General features: G+C 42.2%; 1 protein-coding gene across 1 annotated transcript in view; it reads right to left on the bottom strand.

The window, feature by feature from the left end:
• Nucleotides 1–25,907, bottom strand: part of LOC139328888 (protein kinase C-binding protein NELL1-like) — a 233,835-nt gene that overhangs the window by 37,654 nt on the left and 170,274 nt on the right. Inside the window, exon 14 of the mRNA XM_070958961.1 lies at nt 15,922–16,044. Within this exon, the coding sequence (XP_070815062.1) occupies nt 15,922–16,044 (123 nt within the window). The remainder of the gene's footprint in view (nt 1–15,921; nt 16,045–25,907) is intronic.

Below are 25,907 nucleotides of genomic sequence, written 5' to 3'. Positions count from 1 at the left end.
GTTGTCTTTCCGTCTGCCTGCCGGCATAACAACACTGTTGGAGCCAAAATACATTTTTGGTTGTTTTTATTTATTCAAATGAATCGTCTGGCCTTGCTATGACGTCACATCAAATTTAACTGGTTGCTATGGTTGCTCCTGTCACCTGTCAATCTCAGTCGGTTGCTATGGTAACTGATTTATACCTGGCAGTGACTGAAGCCAGGTGGGGTACAATGAGTGGTGAAGCAAACCGTTTTCGACTGTGAATTACGTGTTTTTATGGGCTGTGCAGGTCGACATTCAACATCTTTCGTTTTTTGGAATTTGTATATATTTTTGGCTTGATATGCAAATAAATGGATTGGCATATCCAAAGACAAACATAACTCTGGACATTGAATTTTATGGACACGCTCATGCGTCAAACTTTGGTGAAAAGCTCGTTGCCCCTCGCAGTAGAGCTATAAGTATAGGCTCTACAAACACTGACACAATTTAAGTGAGATGGCCTTAACATTGCGACGGCTCACATTTATTTTCCTTCCTGTCTATTGTTCTGAATGCTACCTTTACATTTATACTCATTCTGTACACTGCTAGGTAACTAAGATTAGATAGAGAAAGCAAAAACAACACCCTGAGTGCTTCCAAAAGTCAACACTGGTTTCTCGTAACCACGACCTCCATCGTTCTTTAACGCCAATCAAGTAGTTTTAGGTGCTGAAACCCAATCAAACCGTAATCACAGACGCTGATGAAACATTTCTGTAACAATTTTTGGAGGCTCTGACAAACAATGTGCAGCTGGTGATTGGGGTGCCTGACTGTGAGATCCTCTCAGCTCTGAAGAGCATTTCAGTGTCTTTCAGGTTATTGTTTTGGTTCACTCTCACACAATGGAGCATTTAGCAGTGAAAGAGGCAGATATTTCCCTCATGGGTTGGTGGAGAGAAAAAAAAAAAGGAGATATAGGAGAGCGAATATTGGACTTGTCGTCAGGTGGACGTGAACGCGACTCCAAATGAATGTTAATGTTGTTCTGTAACGGCTCGACGTGTAAATAAGCAACTGCTCGCTGGAAAGTTTGCCAGAGCAACTTCAGAGATGACAATATTGCAGCGTTTATAGCTTGTTTCTGCTTCCAACCCCATGGCCAAAAATATTAGTCTAGTTTATTAAATTTATTTATATCAGGGACCACGAACAACATGCATTCATCTCAATAAAGAGGAGAGATGCTTTGTAGCAGATTTAACTAGCAGCTAATTTCCATCTGCAGTCTGCGGGCAGGTGAAAGGAAGCAATAAAACACAGAGCAAAACCTGTCATCTGCACTACAAATGGATCAGCAACACACACACACACACACACACACACACACACACACACACACACACACACACACACACACACACACACAATAACACATTTCATGGGAATAAACACAAAACAGAATCCAAATGTTAAAATATTACACACAGAATATCCAAAGTTACAAAACCAGGTTGTCAAAATGCCAAATTAAGGCTGACAACTGCTTACTTAAAATCCATTTTTCAACTTCACGGGAGAAACTATGGAAATCAGTCAAGTTTCTCAGGTTGACGGGGAGCTTATTCCACTCTTTAATGGCATTTAAAGAAAAAGCAGACTTGAAGCAGACTTTGAAACTCTGCTCATTAGCTCAGAGCGGAGCTGAACAAAGCTCTTCAGCGGTGGAGGAGCAGCATTATGGATGATCTTATCCACTAAACGGACATCTGAATACGGAATTGAGTTATCAAAGCTTCATATATTTTACATCACAATGATAATCCCATTGGGATATCCAGCCCAGGACTTTCAGGGCTTGTTTATGAAGTGGTTTTAAGACAGTCTTGCTTGGCTGACCACTGCATTCAAATATGTCTTAAAGGTTTTGACTTTACTTTTTTACAGTTAGCTGTATTTCAATACATCTTTTAAGCACACCTTTGGATGTATGAGTAGAATTGAGAGTAACATCTAAGTATTTAAACTCATCAACATTTTTATCGTGTGTCCATCCACATAAATATTTGTAAAGACCCTTGTTTTTATCGAAACAAAAAATACACGGTGACTGTTTTCTCAGTATTCAAAGATGTACTGTAACTGACTGAGCTGCTGCAGCTTTTTCCATTGTTAATTACAACATGGCAGCTACTTGTTCAGTGCCTATAAGACCATGTCTTATATATACATCATCACACAGATAGATACAGAGTTGATTCATTGATGCATGCACTCAACAACAACGGGCCTAACATGGAACCCTGAGGCACTCCCATAACGCGGCTCTAAGAGGTGATGTTTGCCAGTGGGCAAGAAATAAATGAATGTGGGTTTATAGTTGAATTCTATATGGTTTATGTTTTTGTGTTTGACGGAAATAAACATACTTACTGTGTATTGGCTCCTGCTTAGATGTGGGTCCTAAGTGCAGGTGTGTGTATGTTTATAAATGCATTTACTTGCTGAGCTGAAGTACAAATGAAGTTATAGTATGTGTATATATAAAAAGAGTTTGGTGACTCTAAGTTTATAAAGAGAAGGTGTGGCAGGACTCTGTGAAATAACAGCAAAATGACTGCAAGCCAAAACAGTTCTCTTTGCTGGGGGACTTTCATTTGGTATTTTTTATGGGGGGGAAAAAAAAAAAAAAAAAAAAAAATCAATTTCTGAATAACAACTGAATAAAACAACAACAACAAAAAAACATTCATCTCACTGCCTCTTTCTGGACTGTCTGTGTGTGGCAAACATTAACTGGCTGTTCACGCCACGTCTGGATGATTTTATCTATTTTCATCTGTGGAAGAGTCGCGGGGGCATGAACCCATCAGAGCAGCGAGGATGGGAGGAGCAGGGACGCCCTTGGCAACTGGATGTGAGGAGCTTTCATAACCAAGGGCGGCGCAGGACGAACGACTGCCTCTATCTGAATCCATTACTGAGACACACACAGAGGTAGGCGAGCTAACACCACCACTTCCTCCTGTTTCGCTGATAAGATGAGGTTTATTGCTGAGAGGCGACACGTAGGGCTGGAAATACCCATGACCCATGCTGCTGGAATCTGGAGGAGGGATATGCATCACATCGAAACATGGAGTGAATTTGATGTTATGAGGAAGATTATGTTTGGAAGATCTTCACTGGTTGGTCCAAAGTGGTACTTTGAGTCTGTGGTTTCCCATTACACTCAAGTACAAGGGCAAATGCACTATTTTTCTTTTTACATTTGTCTATAAGATGGGTATGAGATTTCTGCCTCCATGACAATTCAGTGGAAAAGCACTGAGAGACTCAGAAGCACTGTGTCTTTCCTCATTTGTCTTTGGACAATCATATTAATTGTTACGACTTTAAAACATGTGTTTTAATTTCGGGATTTTTCACAACCTGGTTGGGTGAACTGACCCTTTGATGCTTATCAGTTTTGAGTTTATCCAGAGTTTCACTAAAAATGTGCATATCAATTTGGAGCAGATTGGTTTAACATAATTTCCACCAACACTTTATGTCCCCTGGCATCAACAAGTCCTATCTCTCCTGCTGCAAGAGGACAATGATCCTTGCAGCTGGCAGTAAACACGGTTCCCTTATGAAGTAAAAAAAAAAAAAAAAAAAAAAACTCTAGTAAAAATAAGTTGAGAGAAAAATGTGAGAAAATGAGCTGATGATTATGGATTGGCTTGCAAAAGGGGTTTTCAAAATGTGACTTTCACCTGACTTTGAGTTTAGCATTTTTTTAAACAGTAACTTAAAACAATTTGTTGTCCATCATTACAAATGGTTAATGGTACAGATGGTGGGACAAAGGGTTGCTGCTCAAGTACACTTCATCACACGATCACCATATTTTCTTATCTTAAGCGGAAAACAAATCATCCAAAACAGAAGTTGTAAACATTATTTAGATTTTGCATTTTCCACTGTACTCATGCAGTTTTACAATGTGCATTAGGTACCTTTCTTTTCACTATGGTTCAGATAATATGGATAATTTGTGGATTTTACATCCTTATACAACATACAAGGAGCTGGTTGTGGACTTCCGCCGCCGCCACCCGCACTCCCCCCCATCACCAGTGAACATCCAGGGAAGGGACATTGAGATGGTGACATCTTATAGGTACCTGGGTGTTCATCTGAACAACAAACTAGACTGGACTCATAACACCACTGCACTTTACAAAAAAGGACAGAGCAGACTCTATCTGCTCAGGAGGCTGAGGTCTTTTGGGGTGTGGGGGGCACTCCTGAAGACCTTCTATGACTCTGTTGTGGCCTCTGCCTTGTTCTATGGTGTAGTCTGCTGGGGGAGCAGCATCACAGCAGCTGAGAGGAAGAGGCTGGACAAACTCATCAGAAAGGCCAGCTCTGTCCTGGGATGCCCTCTGGAACAGGTGGAGGAGGTGGGGGAGAGGAGGATAACAGCCAAGCTGTCCCCCATGACAGTCAATGACTCCCACCCCCTCCAACACACACTCACTGCACTGAGGAGCTCCATCAGTGACAGGATGCTACATCCAAAGTGTGTGAAGGAGCGGTATCGCAGGTCATTCCTTCCTGCAGCCGTCAGACTGCACAACAGAAACTGCTCCAAGTAATCAGTACAATAATATGTATACAATCTGTGCAATAACCTGTGCAATAATGCAATAATGTGCAATAATCAGTGCATAACAATCTGTAAATACTATTTACAGTTTCTTAGGGATGACGTTATTCTTTTATCCCACTCTTGTATATATACTTGTTTTGAATTTGCATTGCACTTCTTCTAATACTTTATACACTATATTGATGCTGCTGTATATTGCAATTTCCCCTCGTGGGACTAATAAAGGAATATTGAATTGAATTGAATTGAATTGAATTAAAAAAAAAATAATAAAGAAACCTGTGACTTACATGTCATCATATCCATGTCTGGCAACCTGCAGCTGTAGTCTCTACTCATATCCGATAGGGACGAGGGCCATTAGTGTTTCCACACTAATTCATTCTCTACAAAGATACTGCGAGCAAATAGCAAGCAAAAGCCTTTAAAAATATGACTCTGCATACTAAACCTGTCACTATCGCCCTGACAGACAGCACATGGAAGAGACAGAGGACAGATGAGGGGTGGGACATAGACAGATGAAAGAAGAGAGGGGAGATGATGGAGGTGACAGCTGAGAAATCTGCATTAAAAGAGGCTGCGGATGAGCCGGGGATGTAAAGTGGATATGCTTCTGTGTGTGTGTTTCTCATGCAGGTGGAGGCTCCATCATGCAGAACAGCAGCTGGTATTAAAGGCAGGTAAAGAGAACAGAAGCCATCATATCCTCCCATGAAGAGATGGCTGCTGCTTCATTTCTTTCACTCCCCAACACACTAAGCTCTGTTTCTAACTCTTAGTTTTCTTCTAGCACCAGCAGCAGGTCAAAGTTTTCAACCATCCAGTGAACCATCTCAACAGGTACGATGAATTGGCACATTTCTGAGGGAATTTAATAAGTCCGACGATCCTCTCACTTTTCATGTTGCGCCATTCAAAATTTCAGTTTGGCCCATACTGTGCTAAATACCTGCAAAAATTGGAAGTGGAAGTTTTGCTTTCAAAATTGTTCTAATGAGGAAGTATGCAAGTACTATTAGACAAATGTAGTCAAAATATAAAAGCAAAGCAGCCAAATTGGGCTCTATCAGTGTTATATTACTACACATAATGCTATTGTGTGAATATTATTGATGCAGTAACATGTAAACTGCATTTTATTTGGCTGCAGCAGAACTAGTTTTAGTCATTTGATACACTGCTCTGTGGTTTCATTTACTGTATAATAGTCTATTATACTTTATATGCACATTGCTATAACTATAGCTGCCAATAAATGTAGATTCTCCAGCACTGCAGTGCACTTAGTTACTTCCCACCACTGTAATTAGGACATGTTTGCATGCTAACAAGCTAGCTAAGATGATGAGCATTACCTGTAAAACCAGTGCAGGTGTTCACTGTTTTTATGTTTTGCAGACAGACTTCCTTTGGTACCGCTAAGTTCAAGATGTTGTACTTATTTATTTATTTCTGACATTCATACTGCAATGTCATCTGCGTAGGAATAATTTGGATTATTCTGTCTATTTTGGATCAGTCTCAGTCCCTTCTTATTTCCAGCTGCTTTCTTGGTGTTAAATTAAAGTCTCTGCCTTTTCCTTTGATGAGCTCTGTTTGCGTTTGTATTACTCACGTTATGGGGACACTGTTTATACAATCACATTGTGGTGACTCGCCTTACACAATGCAGGTCCCCATAATGCAAATCGTTAAACTTTAGGGTGAAGATGGGTTATGTTTAGTGTTAGGCAAGTAGTGGTTATGTTAAGGATAAGTCTCCAGGAAATGAATTGAAGTCTTACTAATGTCCCCAAAAGTGTGTGTGTGTGTGTGTGTGTGTGTGTGTGTGTGTGTGTGTGTGTGTGTGTGTGTGTGTGTGTGTGTGTGTGTGTTTGTGTGTGTGTCTGGCTCTCCAAATTTCCTGCTTGGCAGAAATATTGCTCTAATTAGCTGAAACCTGGGTATCAGATTCTAATAAACACACACAAAAGCATGCATGCAAACACCTCGCCACACACACACGCACGCAGGCACGCACACACACACACACACACACACACACACACACACACACACACACACACACACACACACACACACAGATCATAGATCTATATACAGCTGATCCCATCATCTGCACTGATGAAGTCCTGTCTGTCTGCCTCTCTGTATCTTTGGGTTCTTTACTGATACGGAAGTAGAAATAATGGATCATATCCTGACTGTGACAGCAACTCAGACAAAGTGACAACAACAACAAAAGGTCCATAGCTATTAGTGGACAATTTTATATGGTGACATACGATCAATATCTCTGTGCCTGTGTCCATCAGTTCATTAGTGGAGGGCTGGAATCATTGACGAGCAGAGAGTAATCACAGTACTTTTCTCAGTTATTCAGTAATAATAGTTACCTGCAGGGTGGAAATAAATGAACACATTCAGGCTCTTTGCTGTCAGAATGTGTGTGTGCATGAGAGCAGCAATATAATGCTTTGAGTGAAACACCTCTGCCAAAGTAAAGATAAGAATATCACCATGGAATACTAGTTGAGCCCAGAATCAGCTGTTCACGGCGTCAAGCTCCGCATCCCTGAAGGAACAAGTCAAAAATATTTATCAGGTGCACTGAACTGGTGGCAAGGGAAGCTTTAATGCAGGGTTTTCCAAAAAATCGGCAAATTGGCCCAATTAAAATGCAGAATTTGTTAAAAGCAGTTCCTGTTTGCAGTGTGCCCACACATGTTCAGACAACTGTCGTTAGAGTGATTTGACTCTGTAGAAAAACATAAAAACATGATGATTCTCAGGCAAGTCTGGACTTTACTCTCAGAGTGGATTTCTGGACATTTATTCACGTTGTTAACACACCTGACGATGCTATCATCAGGAAATGATGAATCAGAGGAGACCTAGCTATTCAAGTCTCAACTAAGTCCAGTTTACATTGTTGCTACTGAGCTCTGAATCTCATGTCTCAAGTAATTGTCACTGATACAGTAACTTAAAAGTGTGATATGAATACTCTACTCTCTAAGTACTAGTTACAATTTTTAGAAATAACAAGTCAGCACTTCTTGATTACCTTTTTAAAGTAAAATCCCAGAAATGGTTGTGAGTAAACACTGTTGGACTGCAGCAGCTTAAGCGTTTCACTTGTCAGTTATTTCCTCTACTTGTCTATCCGTTATTTACTGTATGTGTGTGTGTGCGTGTGTGTGTGTGTGTGCAGCCTGCAGCCTGCCATAAATCAGTCAGAGCCCACAGATCTGAACTAAAGTGTTTTGGAGCCCAGAGCCTGTGGGCTTTGTGCTTTTCAGTCCCAGTCGAAACGCCGCCTGTGTTTGAAAACAGGCTTTTTTCCACCACAGCGATGTACCAGGTGAATTTCTTTATGCTATTAGCGCAGGGTGCAAATTGAATTCACTATAATTCAGAGAACGATGAGAGTGACACATTTGCTTCTGAGCGAAATTTGTTTTCTCTGAATTTTCAGTTTATTGGACAAGGGAGAGGGCATCTGGAGAAATTAAGCTAACATGAAATGCAAAGCACTACTTTATTAACAGATAAACGAATGCATTATTTATCGTCTACACACATTGCAGGTGCTGTGCACTTGTTCCTATTAAGGCAAATAAACATCAGGTGAAAGGTGTCACTTCCCTTTATTCACTTTTGCAGCACAGGAAGACCTCTTATCTCAGTAGAGCATGCCCTGCAGCTATTGAATTTCTTTAAACGGGGAGCAGAGTACTGCACAAACACTGAAACTGGTGGAGGATCTAATCAGAACAATTTCTTTTTTCCAGTTTGTGCTATGTGCTTCACTAGTAATCAAACAAATGTTTTTCTCTATTTTGACATTTTCTCAGCTAATGATTGTTTCCTTTTCTGCGTCAAATTACATTTTGTGTGTTATAACCCACTGCTTGCCTTTCAATTTTTAATGGCCGTGAGGTGCTAATAACCAGCAACAAAACACCTGTCGTTATCTGCAAACTAATGCGAGGATGTGCTACAAGTATATTCTGAAAATGAGAAACAGGAAAATTGAAAGAAGGGCATGTTAAAGGTGTATGTGATAGGCTGACAGGTGTCTCAGCCAATCACAGTCAGCAGTGGAGGTTGCCACTTCCCTTCCTGACCTCAGCTTCCTTCATCCAAGGTCAATGAACCATGAAGGAAACTCAAGGCGACAAAACTCCTCTTTACAATACAAGTCAGTGGTTCCCAACCAGGGGTCGGGACCCCCCACAGTCCCCATGAGAAATCAGGAGGATCACCAGATGACTAAAGGGATAAGGAAGAAAATCTTTTCTGTAATTCTTTTGTGACATACTGGACATTTTCACTGCTTCAGACCTCTAAAGACTCTTCAAATGAAGCAATCCTAGCAGGGAAAATCATCGTTTGGTTAAAATCCTGGACACATGTCCACACTAAGGCCGTAATTTGTGATGAGGAATTACAAGCAGCTTCAATTCATGGGAGTACAAGCCAAAACAGTGTGGATCCACTAGTATATGTGATATCACATCAATGTTTTCTAATGAATACTTGTGTTCTATTGTTTTCTGCGCATGCAAACAGCGGGCATGAGGCTTTCTCCCTGCTTTCCTGCATTCAACCTTCCCCTCACAGCTCCTCCTGGCTCACATGCACCTTAATGATGGAGAAAAACCAGGAGAGGATACAGAGAGCAGGGGGGAAAGGGAAAGGGAAATAAAACCATAACACGGCGATTAGATGCATCAACAGAACCAAACCAGACACACTGCAGATGATAAGAGTTCATTTTAACTCAGCCAGAGTGCTCTTCAAACGCATTCCTCCATGGAGCCTGCTGGCTCCTCCTGAGAAGCTGTCAGAACATAAAACACCGTACGAACACGTGAACTCTTTCTTCACGTTCTCCTCCCACAGACTCAGAAAGCTACCTGTGATATTAGCAGCACCAAAGCTGTTTTTAGGCCTTCTGAGTGTAAAGTATAAATTCGAGCCCGAGTCTGTCAGAGCACGTGCAGGTTTCTGAATGCTGACCAGTACAACGTCACAATCAAATCTTCAATTCAGGCACTTAGACCTTAATCGAGTCGATGTCATGCTATGAGTACTTTTAATCAGGATTAGCATTGCTGTTGCAGAAAAGACTAGAATTGGTGTTCTAGCACTGGAGTTTCAAACTGGTATTATTATGGGTTTTCCTTCCTCTGTATCACACTGCATCTCCACATTAAACAAAGAGACTTCTTTGCACAGACTTAATACTGCAGAGCATCACTGACACAAGACTGATTGAAGACAAAAAATAACCCACCACAGATCAGAGAGAATGAGGACAGCAGGCTAGATTCTCGCCTGGTGCATTATATTACATTACAAGAGTGAATCTGATAGAGCTGAACGCAAGAGAGGATTCTTCTCTTTTACTGCAGCAGCTCCATCTAACAGCAGGCCACAGACTAAAAATAATTGCCTCAAATGATAATTGCTACAAAGCTTCAAAAACAAGTAGGTTTTTTTTTTTCTTACTTTTTTTTTCTACATTTGCAATTAATCATAGCTTCAGATACTGTGGTTCTCACCCAATTAAATGTTGTAAAACACTGTGCCCTCTAGCACAGAGCTACACAGCAGAGAAGCCGCTAAATGTGTTGTTCCTATCAAAAAGGGATGAAGGGGAGCAATAATTATGTAAACAGAAAATTAAATGCTTCATACTTGTAGGGAAATGAAGGCTGAATCTAACACCCAGCCACCCACCCCCACCCATTTCTCTTTTCCCCTCCCTGCAGCAAACACCCCCCCTTTCCCTCCATCTTTCAGAATACATTAGCCCGGGTTCCAGTGCTCGCTGTTAGCTGGTTGCAACATGGTTCCTCTGTGATTAGCTGCGATAGCGAGATGAGAAAAGCACGAGTCAATGCCTTTGTCCTCTGCGCGGCTGTTTAGACTCGCTACTCAAATCCTCTCTATTTAAAACCCCTTTGTCTATACAAACCAGTCCTAGGGAATGAAACGGACCATTAACAAGATTAGCTCAGTCATTCTGCTGCCGACAAAGGCTGCTGATCATTAGGCTGGCAGCGGGAACAATACTGATCTATAATCTTATGCCGTGCTCCGATTGAACTATTGTGGCTTATTTATTGTGCTCTGAGAGAGATTACATAATGGTGGCCCTTTCTCTCCCCCAGAGAATTGTCATACACAAAAGGAGGGGGCAGAGAAAGAGAGGAAGAGAAGGAAGATAGAGTAAGTCGAGGCAGAGGGAGTGTTAACCCCTCATTTCCAGTCAGCCCAGTCAATCAATAGTAGTAATGTGCTCTTGAGAGGGAGGCTTTGCTTCATGTGGCCCTGCAGTCACCCTTGTCACGGCGGGCCGGCGGGGGGGCAGCTGCAGGCCTGCTATAAGCTGGGTACTTGGCAGGTGTGGAGTTAAATTTGAACCTGCGTATGTCATTACAAAGCGTGCTAACACACTGGGTTTTTCCAGCGTGTCACAATTTGGATTTGGCAATCTCTGAGATGAATACAGTCATTTTAAATTTAAGATCTAAAATGGTGTTTTCAGATTGTGTTTTTATTCCAAAGCTGCAGTGAGGCTAAGCAGCGTGAGCCTCTACAATAGCAGCACTCCTCCATCCATTGTCTATTTGCATAACATCAGCAGCAGGCAAATCTATTATGTCATTAACGGCCGCCGAAGGGGCATTGCATTGCTCTAGCAACAATATTAGCCATAATTACTCTGCTGTAAAACAGAAATGAGATGTGAGGTGAGAGAACAAAGCCATTACTCACACGACCACACCAGGTTGCTTGTCAGGAAAACTTAGTTAGTATAGGTCGCTTCTGACGAATGACCAGTGCTGTTGTTTTTCTGCCTCCAGATGACGAGTCCTGGTGTCAATCATGCAGAATCAACACCTGCAGGGTCATTTTAGAGCTGCTTTTAAGCCCCGACAATATAAACCAGGGAGATTATTGATGGAATAAGCAGAGGAAATGTGCTGCCTTTTCAGAAACAGTGAGCAGGAAGGTCTTGCTGTTATGCGTTCCTCCACTTCAAACCTGAAAACACAGCTTAATACCAAACGTCCAGTCCCACTCTGCAGGGGTTATTGGAAGGCATTAAGAGAAAGGTATTGAAAGCTGAGGGGGGAAAAATATGTCCACAATTCTAAGAGGACAAGGATCCGAAAGAGGGTTTTTCCTTTAAGATCTAATAAAAACAATTATGGAAAGCCACATCTGTAGCTGTCTTTGCCATCCTCTCAGTCACAACAATTACAAAAGGTCAAATTATATCATTACAAATAAAAAGCACTCTCTTCGCAAACCAATGGAAAATGTTTGCGTTCTCAGAAAATAAGCCGCTGTCACTCAAGGGCGCTCATCACCTGTTCAGCTTTTAACACGTCAAGTTAATCGCTCACTTTTTGGCTCCGAAACCTGATCTGGCCCCGTCCAGTATGGGCTCATTGCTCAAGGCTTGCCTTATTAACATTAGCGGGGACAGGCTGAGGAGCCGCAGTCACACTCAGACTAATTCCCTTATTCCTGAGAGGGCCGCGGTGATGTATGAGGGGAATGAGAAGGGAGGCACAGGTCGATTGGCCAACGCTGTCGCCATCACACAGTAATGAGATCTCAGGGGGAGGGGAAAATAGAGGCCGATTCCTCCAACTCCCTGCTCGCATAATACTAATTGGGCAGAATAGGATAGGTAAGATGTAGATAGTTTTAATGACATTATTAAAAAGTGTAAAATTTCCTCACCTGCTTCTGACAAATATCATCAGCGAGTAGAAGTGACAGTGTCACGAGCGGTCTCTGTATACATTAGCTGCAATATATGGCCTAAAGTATTTGGACAAGTGCCTTTCTGTGCTTTTGATCTGGGGCTGATTTTCATGGTTTGAGCTAGACCCTACGTTGCACTTTAGAGAAAACTTAATGTTACAGCACATAGTGATATTTTAGACAAAGTGTGCTTCCAGGTTTGAGCCAACAGCTTGAGGAAGGCCCCTTTCCTGCATCAATATGAAAATCCCCCATGCACAAATCGAGCTCCACGAAGACATCATTTTCCTATGTTGACGAGGAGGAACTTGATTGGCGTGCACAGAACCCTGACCTCAGCCCCATCTAACAACTGTGGGATGAATTAAAACCTCATGGTCTGACATCACTCATGTTCTTGTGGCTGAGCGAGAGCAAATCCCTGCAGCCAGGTTCTAAAGCCTTCTGAGACGAGTGGAGGCTGTTATTGCAGCAGATTACCGGCCAAGGTTTTGGGATCTTCGACAATCATGTACGGGTGTAATGACCGGCCACATACTTTGCTCTGGTGTCCATTTAACATAGTGTTTCACATTCTGGCTTGAACATAAGTCCCTCCACCAGGTTTAGTAATTTCCATGTATTTACATTCCGTAATTCATATTCTAAACATTGTTTGAGACACCCGCCTCTGTAGCTGCTCTGTTCCATCATTTGCACATTGGCCGTGACTGCCAGAGTGAAAAATGTGGAGGTAGCGCTACAGTCAGGCTGTGTATTGTCTGTGTGTGTTGGTGTGTGTGTGTAGCATGAGCCTGGAGACAATCCAGCAGCAGAAACTGTGTGGAAGGCACTTTGCAAATTGCATTGATCTCTCCCTAGACCTGCCTTCCACCTGCCTCCCATCCTAATGCCCGTGTTACAGAAGAGAGGAGGGGGTGGAGTCGGTTGGAAACGCCTCCTTCTTTCCTCCATCGTCTTTGCATTCACCCTCTGCCTCACTATCCAACTCTTGCCTTTCTTTCCTTAATTAATCTCTTCCCCCCTGCGCTCACACATACGGCTGTATAGACGTCCACCTGCAGCAGCATACTTCCGCACTGTCCTCCGCTAATCATGGCGAACATGCTTTCCTCTGTCCCGTCCTTCTAATTGCAACATTATTAGCTGTCACGGTAATGAGCAGCAGTGCAGATACAGACCATAACTTAATGAGTGAGAAATCATGGTGGAACATGACAAGAGGGTGAAAATTAACCCTGTTTTTCCACCTACCTCTGTTAAACAAGTGGACTGATGATACAAATATCTCAGACAGCACTTAGCCCAGAGGACTAGATTATGGAATTTCAGGGATTTTCAACATGGTTGGTAATAGAATTACATTTAAGTGTCAGGTTTAAGAAAGCGTACATCTGCAGTTAAGCTAAATGGTAATAAGCTAATAAAAAAAAGAGGAAAAGGGAATTTTACTGGTATTTTACAAGTGTGGAAGTGGATTCAACCTTGCTGTTAGAACGCAGGGTATTCCCTATCTTCACCTCACTGGCTCCACCGTAAACATGGCTGTTAATACTCTGCTACGATGCTCCTCTGGCTTGTAGAAGCTGCCAACGCTCTAATGAGACTCCTCAGACTCCACAAGAGCCGTACACGGACCGCTATCGACTAGCCTGGTCCACCTGTCCTGAACCTGCAGCGACAGTCCCACTGCAGCAGCCGTCAGTGCAAATGCACAGTTAAATATAGCTCATACAGCACACGGCTGAGCGGGCGCATGAACACACAGTCGTAAACTGAAGGTCGTGTGTGTGTGTGTGTGTGTGTGTGCGGGCGCACACACCGATGATGTCAAAGGGCGTGTAAACAGCTACACGGGCCTCCACAAATATTCACTTGCATTACTGCTAACATGAGATCACACAAAAGGACAATAAAGAAACAAATGGTGCAAGCTTCAAAAGTGCTTTTCATGTAACCGGTAAACAATCATAAATGTAATTTCATGTTTTTCTTGTTTGCTTCTTTTTCATTTTATTGTTCAGTTCAATAAAGGAACTGTTAAACACAGTGCAGCTTCCCCTGAATGGGAGATCATGTTGGTATAATAAAACAGCAATAAGTCACTCTTGTAAAAATGATGTGCACTGAGTGCTGTTATTCAATAACACGTGCTCACAGACTTTATTAAAGACATCTGAATTGGAAAGCCAGAAAAAAATGGGTGGTTGTATCAAAAAGCCAGTGTTTATTGGAAAGATGTCTGTATTGATTGCGGGAAGCTGCTGAAACAAGTAACGTATCAAGGCTGCACAGCAGGATGTTAAAACTTTCAAAACTCACTTTACATGGCAGCACAGCTCTTTTATGACCAATCTGGCCGATGCTGAAACCTCAAAATCGATCAGAGTGGGTGAAACAAAGCTCGATTTAATTGTAAACACAAGATTTTGTAAGGCATCGCGCTCTCAGTGCAGCAGCCGTCAAGCATGGAACTGACGCTTTCTGCAGCTGTTGTCTACACAGAATTTTCTTTGGGAAACTATATGATGATGGTAGTGAAGTATGGACCAGTCCTAGTTGTGTAGTATTATGTGGAGTTATTGTGGAGGAAATCAATGACTATGACTACGGTATTGGTCTTGATATGGGCAGATACTCAATATGAAGTAGTTGATCAAGATTAGGAAACTCAGTAATATTAATCCAAATATGAAATGTATCAATAATATTGACTCCAATTATGGTTTTTATATTCCCAGGTTACATACAGTGGTTGTTTGAAAAGCATTTAAATTGCTATATTTCAGCACAAAGCGGGTTTTCACTGCACTGAAATGTAGTCGCTGAAATGAGGTTTAAACAGAGGATACGTTACCCTGTTGAAAAAGCTTTGCTGAATGAATTTCTGCTGCGCTATGCTATAGATTTATTAATTTGCTGTTATTGAGGCACTTTTCCACTTTGATTTAATCATTGACTGTCCCTGTTTTCATTTCTGAAGATAATAGCACACAGCCAATAAGTGCTTTAGCTATTAGGCTGGAGTGTAGTAAGAACACTCTAAAGGTCTATGCAGCAGGCTGAACGCAGGCTTTCAAAAACAGATTTCATTTTTGTGTATATACACCACACACAACCGCACACACTGCACAGAAACACTGCTCATTTCCACCCTCCCTCCTCCCTCCATCTGTATGATGCCGCAGGACCAACCGGGCGAGGCGCCTGGGCGGGGCGACAGGTCAACAGGGAGCAGGGTGAGCACTGAGGTAGAGGAGGCACACATGTGGTGAAACAGGCTGAAACTGGTCCAGAATCAATTTTCATCATCTCCGGGGCAGCTGCTGCCCGGTTTGCTGGAGCGAGCCAGACCGACCACGATGTTACGGAGCAGAGGATCAGCCACCATCAAAGGATGTGGAAGGAAGGAAGGAAGGAAGGCAGGCTCGGGCCTGTATTTGTGGGCATTCGTGTTTTTTCTGTGTCTGGAGGGCCGTTCCAGGGCAGGAACTTACCTCTGCAGATGGTGCCGTTTCCCACGTAGCCCGGCTTGCAGGTACACAGGTGTCCTCTGATGGTGTTGGTGCAGATGGCGTTCTCATCACACAAATTTTGGCTGCTGGCACACTCGTCATGCTCTGGGAGAGAGATGGAGAGAGAGAGACTCCTCAGTCAGAACAGTTGTGTGTTTGCTGTGTGAAAGATGGAGAGGTCGTTGCAAAAAATACTCATTTCGTTTTCAGCTGGGGCAGATGGAAAATTTGTGGAAATTCCACTGATTAGAGGCCAGTCAACAAGCGATCTGGCTGAGAATATGAGGTCACAGCTGAGCTTTTCCCCTGTCAGCAGCCGGCTCTCTGAACACCCAACACCAGCTCCGCTTGGCGTGTTCGAAAGAGACGTGAAGCGAATGCTGTAGAATGAAGGTTAATCAAAGAATGACAAAAGCAGCGCTGCTTTTTCTAGCCTGGTTTTACTTAAAAAAGCACCATCAGGTGGTGGAAGCGATGGGAGTGACAGCTGAGACACGCCAGGTGTGCTGACTGATTGCTCAGTCTCAGCATGAGTTAGCCTAATGATTGGGTACTTAGGCTTAGATACTGGTGACTAGTGGGACACAACATAAAGAAAAATATCAACACTTGAGCTTTTTAGAAGCTTTCAGTCACTACATCCAGAGAGTTTACATCTGCTAATGGAAAGCAGTAATTAAAATGTCTCAGTATTTTCCAGCCCCACCATAAATTTATCAGTAAATGGCGAAATATGGACTCTAAGTTGCTACTGAAAACTATGGGCTACTGCAGCTGCAGAGATACAAGAACGGACTGCTTGTTTTTTATATTCTCCTTTTCAGTAAAACACCTAGCAAGCACATCTCTACTGCAGACCTCCTCCCTACAGTTGCTGCTCTTCATCACAGTAATGAGGCAAAGTGAATGTTTCGATTGTTGCTGGCATTATAAAGCGAGTAAAAGGATGTAAACACAGATAATGTGGAGAATATAATTAGAGCTCAATATGGCCGGATGAGGTTCATACATATCTGACCGGTAAGGGTCCTACCTGATTAGTATAAATCATGAAAACAATGTAACATTATAGATATCAAAGCAGTTAACGAGGTGTGATTTGCCTGTTTAAAAGGCTTTCGTTCCAGATGGCTGAAAAGATGCAAATTGAGGTAATCACACTGCAGAAACAAGCATCACATCAGCTGAGCTCTCTACAGTGACAACAGAGAGTAAAACTGCTGTCATGTCAAAATCCTTCCATCGCAATTTTGGCATTTCTCTCCTTAAATTAAAAGTAACCTGGTCTGTTATGGGCTGGATGGGCTTTTGTTTCCTTCATGAAACAATGACTCACTGATAACACAGCTGTATTCTACACTGTGCTGTATGTGCGGTGCATGCTCAGGGCCATTGTTTTATATTCTGCTGGGTACCATGAACTGCTCTTTTGATGCTTGCTTGGGCCAGGGGGAATAAGAGGTGGGTTTAGTACTGCAGGCGGTGCATAATTAACCACCATTAAGAGACCTACTGAGCAGTAATTCCATCTCATTGCCTGACAGTCAGGAGTGTTCATGTGTGGCTGCATAGCCAAACTTTAGCTCCACTTTCCAGATGTTTCCTTAATATCCTTGACTTTGATGGTTGGCTGCCTCTGCTGAGGACCTTGGAGAAAGTTTAAGGTCTTTTCTGCTGAAAGCTTTTGCTTTGAGAATCAAAACCTGCGGCTCAGAAGAGTTTGCAGCTTGGATTTACAATGAATTACAAGAGCGATCAATGCTTAGTCCATAGAAAGTTCTCAAACTACTTCTGCAATATGTTACAAAAATCACACATTTTTTATGGCTTGTTTCCATTTTGCAAGCTTGATAGGTGTTCAGGTGTTAACCAGTATTTGCTTGCTTTGATCACAAATGACAAATGTAAGCAGCTAACTGGACCAGTACTTGAGTGCTCACTGCCAGTGTACAGCAGACAATCAAATAGGCTGCATTGCTGGTTTTAGAAGTTTATATGGACATTTTGATCTGTGAAACTGGATCTCTGTAACACGCTGTGAATCCTCAGCTTCAGTTCTCTTGTGCTGAAATGTTCTCTGGTTTGCCAGGTGTCAGTGGGATTTCAATATGTAAGGATAATATCAACTGCTTGTTCCGAAAGCTCTGGAACACACTACCTAGAGATATGAGAGAGGCAGCTTGCTGAATATTTTACAAGAAAGCTAAAAACGTATCTGTCCACTTTAGCCTTTAACGAGGTATGACTTCCTCATAGAGGTCTCATACTTATTTACTGCTTCAACTGATGTATTTTTATCTAGATTTTATTCTGTGGTTTTACGGATTGTCTTTATTTTTATCCTTATTCTGTCTTACTTTTAGTATCATTATCAAGTGGGTTTTACTCCCCAGCTTATTTTAAATTCATTTTTTATGCCTGTTTTTATGTCCATTCTATGTCTTTTTCATGTGAAGCACTCACCTGGTGCATGCCTTGCTATAAAGCACTTTGAGCTGCAATGCCTGTATGAAAGGTGCTACACAAATAAAGTTTATTATTGTTATTATTACCTGAATTAATAAAGGAATTAAAAAAACTCTTTTCACTCAGATCTTAAAGATGGCAACGGTTCATGTGCTATAAATGTACATATTTCAACATATTTGTGCTTGCTAATGAGCCTCTGAGGGTCTGCAGCCCTGGGATCAGACCTGGAGAGCCTTGTCCAAGAACTCATGGTGAGCGGACCCATGGGTGTGCAGGAATATCATGCATGCAAATAACTCCATATGTACACATTTTCAACTTCAATCCCCCATTTTCTTCCAATTTGAAATGCAAAATTCCCTCTGCTCACTCTTACTGTCTCAAGCTTTTTCTTTTCGCCTGCTAGAGGAGCATAACGAGTGGGAAGTTCCTGCGTTCCCCGTGTTCGCTCCTGGATTCCCTGACCATCCAGTAGGAGTCGCTACAGCACGTGAACATGAGCGATTGTGTTTGGAGTAACATTACCTGCGGTCAAACCGCAGCAATGGAAGCAGAATATGTAGTTTAATTTCCAAGGATTTGCAAATTTCTGCACAAGGAGATGAGCTCAAAATTCCACAGCGGGAGACAAGAGCTCAACCTTTTCCCCGAAAATACAAGAAATACCCTTTTCACAAAGTAGACATGTCGAAATATCAGCGTTTACTTCATCCACGCTTCTGACATGACTGACATGTAAAATACATTCCTGCAGTATGGATAAATTGTCTCATTGAGAGTTTATCATGCCTTCAGTAGTGAACAATGATGACTGACTTCTGCCTGACCACAGTTCAGCTCTGCATCAGCCTGCTGCAGCACGTTCATCACACCAGAGTCAACATGTCACAGGACATACTACATGTTCCACTAATGAGTCCCACACTGAAACATCCTAATGAGGCTGCTGTGAAGTTGACCCGAGGCCACCGCGACCCTGCTTAAGTCGCAATGTGCTATTAGATGAAAAGCCAAATCTGATTCATACATTATTAAAAAGAACATACAGTAATTATAACAACATGAAATAATAATTATGGATCTCTCTGTTGCTTATAAATACGAGATTAATTGATTTTTGGCGACGTGTTTATTGATTCAAGTCTTGCCGCTGAGCTTATCAATGTGATTAAGCTGCGGTTAATACATCTTCCATCAGAATCTAACATGATTTTAGATGATTATAAACAATACATTAAAAAGCAGTGCCTGATGATGCTGCGGTGGGGATTTACAACAGAGCTGCACAGCTGAATATCGTTTTATAACCAACCATGAACTGTGTCTTTAAGTGCCAGTCAGGACCTGGCCTGAGGCGGCCTCCAATCGCAAGGTACACACTGGCTAAAACACACTCCTTATTAATATGCAACGGCTTTGGTGGGAGTCATGACTAATACATTCCCCTTAATTAATGAGCGGTGCTCATGAAGCCCCGAAGCAACTAGGAGAAATTATTTAGCTTTTCTCTTCCCAAGGATTTCCTCCCCACACTAAACTATAAAACGGAGGTGAATGTCAACACCGCTGGTTGGATGTGGGAGAGTTTATGTGAAGGGATACGCTGGAGTAATAGAGGAAAAGTCACATGATGAAATATTCAGCGAGTTAATGGCTGTGAGATGATGGAGGGGAGAGCAACACAAGCAAAACACCGACGGCCACGGCTGCTCGTTCCTGCTGTTTAATGTCTGCTGGCCAATTTGAAATTATGGAGTTGGAATATAAACAGGCGCAGAGGCTGAACTGATGGATAATGAGTGAGTGAGGAACCACCAAGGCGAATGAGCGATACAGCGCGAGCAGCCCTCCGACAGTTTGGGCTTTTCCCTGAGCATTATAAATCACTGCGAGGAAATAAAATTCTAATTTGGACCAAGATGTCCAAGTTTATGTCTCTCTTTTTGTTTTTGTCAGCCATGTTTGCCAGCTAGCCATGACTTAAACACATGCTCATACCTAAACAACAGTCAGTGACTCCCAAAATGACATATGAGCGTGGGGAGAGGACAAACACATGGTTAACAATATGAAGAGGTTTGGTTAAGTTTAGCCAACAAAACTACTTGATTAGCTTTAGGGAGAGATCATAGTTTGGGTTTTTTGTATTGTGACATGAACAGCCGTCTCCTGGGTCAAAGTCCTGTGTTTGTTTGCCCTGTTCATCCACCCCGACCTCCTCCAGTTCCCCCGACCTCCTCATTTTATCTCGTCAGACCATCTACAGCCACTAGAGGTCACCGCCTCAAAATAAACATAAATAGGAGTTGTAATAACGTGCATGCAGAGACATGCTGCTGTTTTTCGGGGACGAAGGTCTGTTGTGCTTTAGAGAAGCTTTACAAATAAGACCAATGACATAATGGATTACAACTAAAACAACAAAAAGCTGATGTACTCCAATAAATAAAAACATGTAAAGGAAAAAAAAATGAATACCCATAAAATGCTCCAGGTGAAAGTCAAATGAAAAAGGTCAGTTTAAGAACTCACTTTAAGATGTCAACACTTTCAACTTGAGGATCAAATCCTTGGGCGGATTGTTCCGACGGCTCGGTGCAGAGAAGCTAAAAGCTTTTTGTCCTGCACTTCAGAACAACTACAAAGCTCGTGCCAGAGGACCTGAGGGACCCTCACACACACATTAAAACCACTCCAGACGAGACCATGTTGAATTTCATAAGCAATATGACGACTGAGATCAATCAGCGTGTAAAGAGCATTCGCGTGTGTTTGAAGCCTGCGCTGTTCTCTGCTCTGCTATTGATTGCAGAAGAGCTCAGATTAATGAATGTTTGGATGCTGCAGCCGCTGTAGTGCCCCTAATCGACTGTATGGGTTCAGCTTATTATGATGTGGATTGTGTGAGGGGCTGTTTGGCATTGCCAGTCGTTTGATTAAATTTTCATTAAAAAAAAACCCCAGCAGCTTTAATATAACATTTCATGGACTTAGCTGACAAACAGCGGCTAAGAGAGGGACTGACTTAATATACCTCCACACCGGCTTCAGAAATCAGCTGTGATAGCTGTCGTTGAGTGGGTGGACTGAAAAGTAATTTATAGCTCTCGCAGAATAATTAATGGAACGTATAAACCACCAGCGATTGATATGATTTAACAGTTTCCAAGAGGGATTTTTTGCTCTACGATACAATAACCTAACGCGGTGATGAACGATGGTGTCACTGGAAAGTTACTGCAGTGACAGTAGTAAGCTCAGCTGAGAGAACAACAGCCTCGTCTGAGCGCGCTGCCGTCTCTGTCAGCTTCGGTCTAATTAGCGATGATTATAGCGTGAGGCAGTGTCAGGCCTAGACATGCTGAGGTGACCCCCCCGAAGCGCTGGGCTAATGATGTGTAATGACTGATCATCAGGACCGCGGACAGCGGCCGTCACACTCAGTGTGGCGTCATCGCTGTCGACGCGGCGGAGAACAGGATGAAAGGAGGATCATATGGATGACTGATGTTGTTTCCCTTTTCTCAGGATTATGGGACAAACTGAGAAAGTTTCTCACCAACATGTAGTCATTTACTTTTCCTTCAGAGTGAGCAGTTTAGTGGGTTTGACATGGATATTTTGAACACTTGCACTCACAGGTGGGGTGTCACATTTTACTCCATTATTTGGCCATTTGAGGCCACAACAGTGCAGAAATTCATGCTTTCGCTCGGCATTCACCTTCCTTTATTTACAGACAGTAAAACATCGGGAGGTGTAGCCCTTTGTTTTTTCCCCTCCAGATTCTCTCCTGTTGGTGAAGCGGCGTCATAAAGCCTCGGGATAAATGCTAATTTTCCACTCAAGTTGAAACATTTTCAATGGAAGGACAACTATTTGACTCCATTTGCACTGCCTAGAGCTAATAATTTGTGTCCACTCTCCTCTTCACATCCATTTTTAATCATGCCGCCTGTGAAGTTCACTTCATGTTCAGTATGATTTAAACACGGAGATAAAATGTGAGGAAGCAGAGGTGGAAAGTAACCGAGTACATTTACTCAAGTACTGTGCTACAGTTTTGAGGTATGAGGTATGAATTCCATTTTTAGAGGGACATATTGTCCTTTTCGCTGCACCACATTTATATGACAGCTGTAGTTCCTCTGCAGATGAAAACAGCATGGGTCCTAATGAAATACAACATATTGTTTAAGATTAAAACAGTGTTTTCCAGCCCTTTTGACCTGTGACACCTTAGCAGTGTGTAGTAGTCGGTGCCCTTTGCCAACTTCCAAACTTCTTAGACTCATTGAAATAACTGTTTGAAGCCCAAAGAGGTAAAATCATCGAGAAAAGTCCAAGAAGTGAATCAAGATTTGCAGAGCAGAACATTTTCTTCTCTCCCACCAATCATCCCAAGACCCTTCAGATTTATTGTGACCCGTGAAGAGGTCCCAACCCTTAAGTTCAGTTAACCTCTGGTCTAGATTATCTAACTGTTTATAAAGTAGTTAAAACTCCTTCCACCTCCACCACCTGCAACTGTAAAATTCTGCTTACACACCGAAGGATCTTTAATGAAGGACTTTTATTTCATTTCAAGAGGAAGAAGTACTTCTTCCACCACAGTCAAGAAGTGATGAGAGATTTGTACACAGCCTCATTAAGAACATTTGCAGCATGCATTTATTTGATTGTCTGATATCACAAGGCCGCCCACAGGAGTAATGACATGATGATGACAAGCAGCGTTTCAAGAAACATGTGACCTCTTTGCGGTCTGTGAGGCAGAACCACAACTTTCATCCCGTCTCAGCGGCGTTTTCTTTTCGATGTGATGATGAGCTTTCCTCAAGCTAAAGCAGCTAGTTTTAGTTGCCTAAACCTAAAGAAACCACGTGAAGCAGCAGTTGTTTATCACAGTTTTCGACAGGCACTGAAAGAGTTGAGTTAAAGGTGAGCGCCAGATCAGAAAATGCTCATATGAATCACTCTGGAAGGCGATGACAGCCCGGTTTGCTGTTTTACATCTTTATCAAACCCTCTCTCTTTGACACTCTTCTCCACCTCTATCAGTGATTCATCGCCCTTCTCTTCCACTTTCCCGTCATGCTAACAATCTTAAAATTTAAGCTTCCTGAACTTTTGTTCTCACGCTGCATAAGACAGGAAGCCAAATGGCTCAAATATTTATTGAAACGTAAATCTATTACGGGTGTAACTTAAGCCGCCCTGACACTGTGAAATTCAATCTATGTTGGAGTGTGGAGGATAAAACTAATAATTTATAACATTTTGTCAAGTGCATTAGATTAAGTTTAAGTGTGCATGTCATAAGAGATAATCATTACTTTAAGAAAAATGAGGGGTTGTAATTAGTCTAATAGCGCTAAGGATATTACTGAGGCTTATTATTAGACACAGCAGGGTTTTTGGTTCTACTTTGAGAAACCTCACTGAGTCAAAACACTGTAGGACCGTTGAGTGATTTGTTGCTTGTGAGTGAGGACGATCCTGCTATCAGCTACTTTACAGCCAGCGGGAGATTCAAAAGCAAGCAACTTTCCAGAAATCCCAGTTTTACATGTTCGAATCAGATAATTTTGCGTTACATTTCGCCAAGAAACATAAACTTAGATGCACACGGCTCGAACATCTGCCGGTTTTCTTTCTCTGACAGTAAACTGAAGCCTGGACAAATATTTTCCTCTGCACCTCGATCACATGCAAACGCCATTTTAGGTCACTAAAACTGTGTGTACATGTAAAACAGATCATTTTGGAAACTTCATTTGGCTTATGCCCATTGCTGCTTGTGTTATGAGCACACAGTGGTCGTTTCTCAATACCAAGTACGCCAAGTTCGGACTTAGCAAGTTTGACCTGGGAGTACAGTCTCTCCAGGGCGGGAGGACGCAGGACTGTCATTCTGCAATTGGGACAGCATCGTATTTGACGTCACCATCTCAGCTTGTCTTCCGGTTATTTTCAACATTAATGTATATTTGAAACATCTCCGAAACTTTGGAGCAAAATATAAACTACGCGCTATCGTGATGAATCGACCACAGATTTTAAGTTTTAACATCCACTTTCTCACATAAAATAATCTTAAAACCACATTCTGGATTACTAAAACAGCAGTATTTCCAAACTTGTAACAAAGTTGTGAGTCCTCTCCTCCGGCATCATTGCTACGAAATGCATTCTGGGATCCGTGGCTGCCCCAAGTCCGCACAAGTCACCACCCGAAACATCCTCGATAAAATGGGAGGTGCAAGAACACATCTGGGTATTTGACTGTACTTGGTGAGATGCGGACTTGGAATTGGAACAGTACTTGGACTGAGAGTGATGACGTTTCTCAAGTACACAAGAACACAAGTTCAGAGAAGAACGCATATTGAGAAAGGCCTACTGTGTCTGAAACATCGATGGCAGACGGCTGGTTAGCTCATGTTTGGTTCACAACGTGCGCCTGAAAGAACTTCAATAACTATGAGTGAATAAATAATTAGCTTTTAGAGTTTGGACAATAAGCTCACCATGCAGGCTGAAAATGTTCTTCTCTGGTAATTTGATGCATCATTGAGTTTGTCGCCACCTACTGGCTTGTTTGAGCGATCGGAATCGCTTTTTTGTTCTCTGTGTGTACAGAGATATTTTGAAGGTTCGGTTTTTGACTACAAAACAAGACATTTGAATATGCGAACTTTGGATTTTTGGAAAATTTCAGACATTTTATAAGCTAACAATTAGCGAATAATCGTTAGCAGCCGTACGCAAGATCCCAACATTTGTTCATTCGACTTGTTTTAGCATGATATGCAAATCAATCATATTGTGACAGACACCCTAGTGCTCCTTAATGATGCAGATCATTTTAAAAGGCACGTTTGACTCTGAACAGAGGCTTTTAGGAGCTACACGATGTGAGCTCTGCTACTTCTGCAAAGATATCTGGAAGCTGATCTGACAGTGACGTAAGAGGGCCAATGCCAGCGCCAAGATAACGAGGTAGTTTAGGCACATTACCGTACACAGCCTTCATCAAACTTCTGTAACGTCCGAACATTCATTTTTTAACACCGCAGAACTTTTCCACCAGAAGCAAACGGCAAAAAAGCCATTACTTCACCAGAGAGATGAACCAAAAAAAAAAAAAGGTTTCATCATCTGTGCCCATCTTGCCTATTGACAGCAAAGAAAAGACTATTGATGTCTGAAAATGATGGCAGTGTAACATTAATGTGTCCTTACATCTCTGAAGCTGCACAAAGACAAACTTTGGATTAATGTGGCAGCGGTTTAAGTAAATGAGTAAATTATGAAAGTAAATTTTGCAGCATAACACTGGTGGTACAGATTTTGTGATGCCCGAATTCTGTTGGAAAATTCAATAATCAAATCTCCTTCATGTGCACCAGTGAGTACTGAGAGTGTGGTCCTCTCAGGTGACTGAGTGGCATCTGTCCCGAGCCTTCAAAAAGCCCTCTCCACGCTAACAATCTCTC

This window comes from Chaetodon trifascialis, chromosome 1 (assembly GCF_039877785.1).
Source record: "Chaetodon trifascialis isolate fChaTrf1 chromosome 1, fChaTrf1.hap1, whole genome shotgun sequence".
NCBI classification, from domain to species: domain Eukaryota; kingdom Metazoa; phylum Chordata; class Actinopteri; order Chaetodontiformes; family Chaetodontidae; genus Chaetodon; species Chaetodon trifascialis.
The sequence above is the reverse complement of the archived record's forward strand: the minus strand, read 5'-3'. Positions and strand labels throughout refer to the sequence as shown.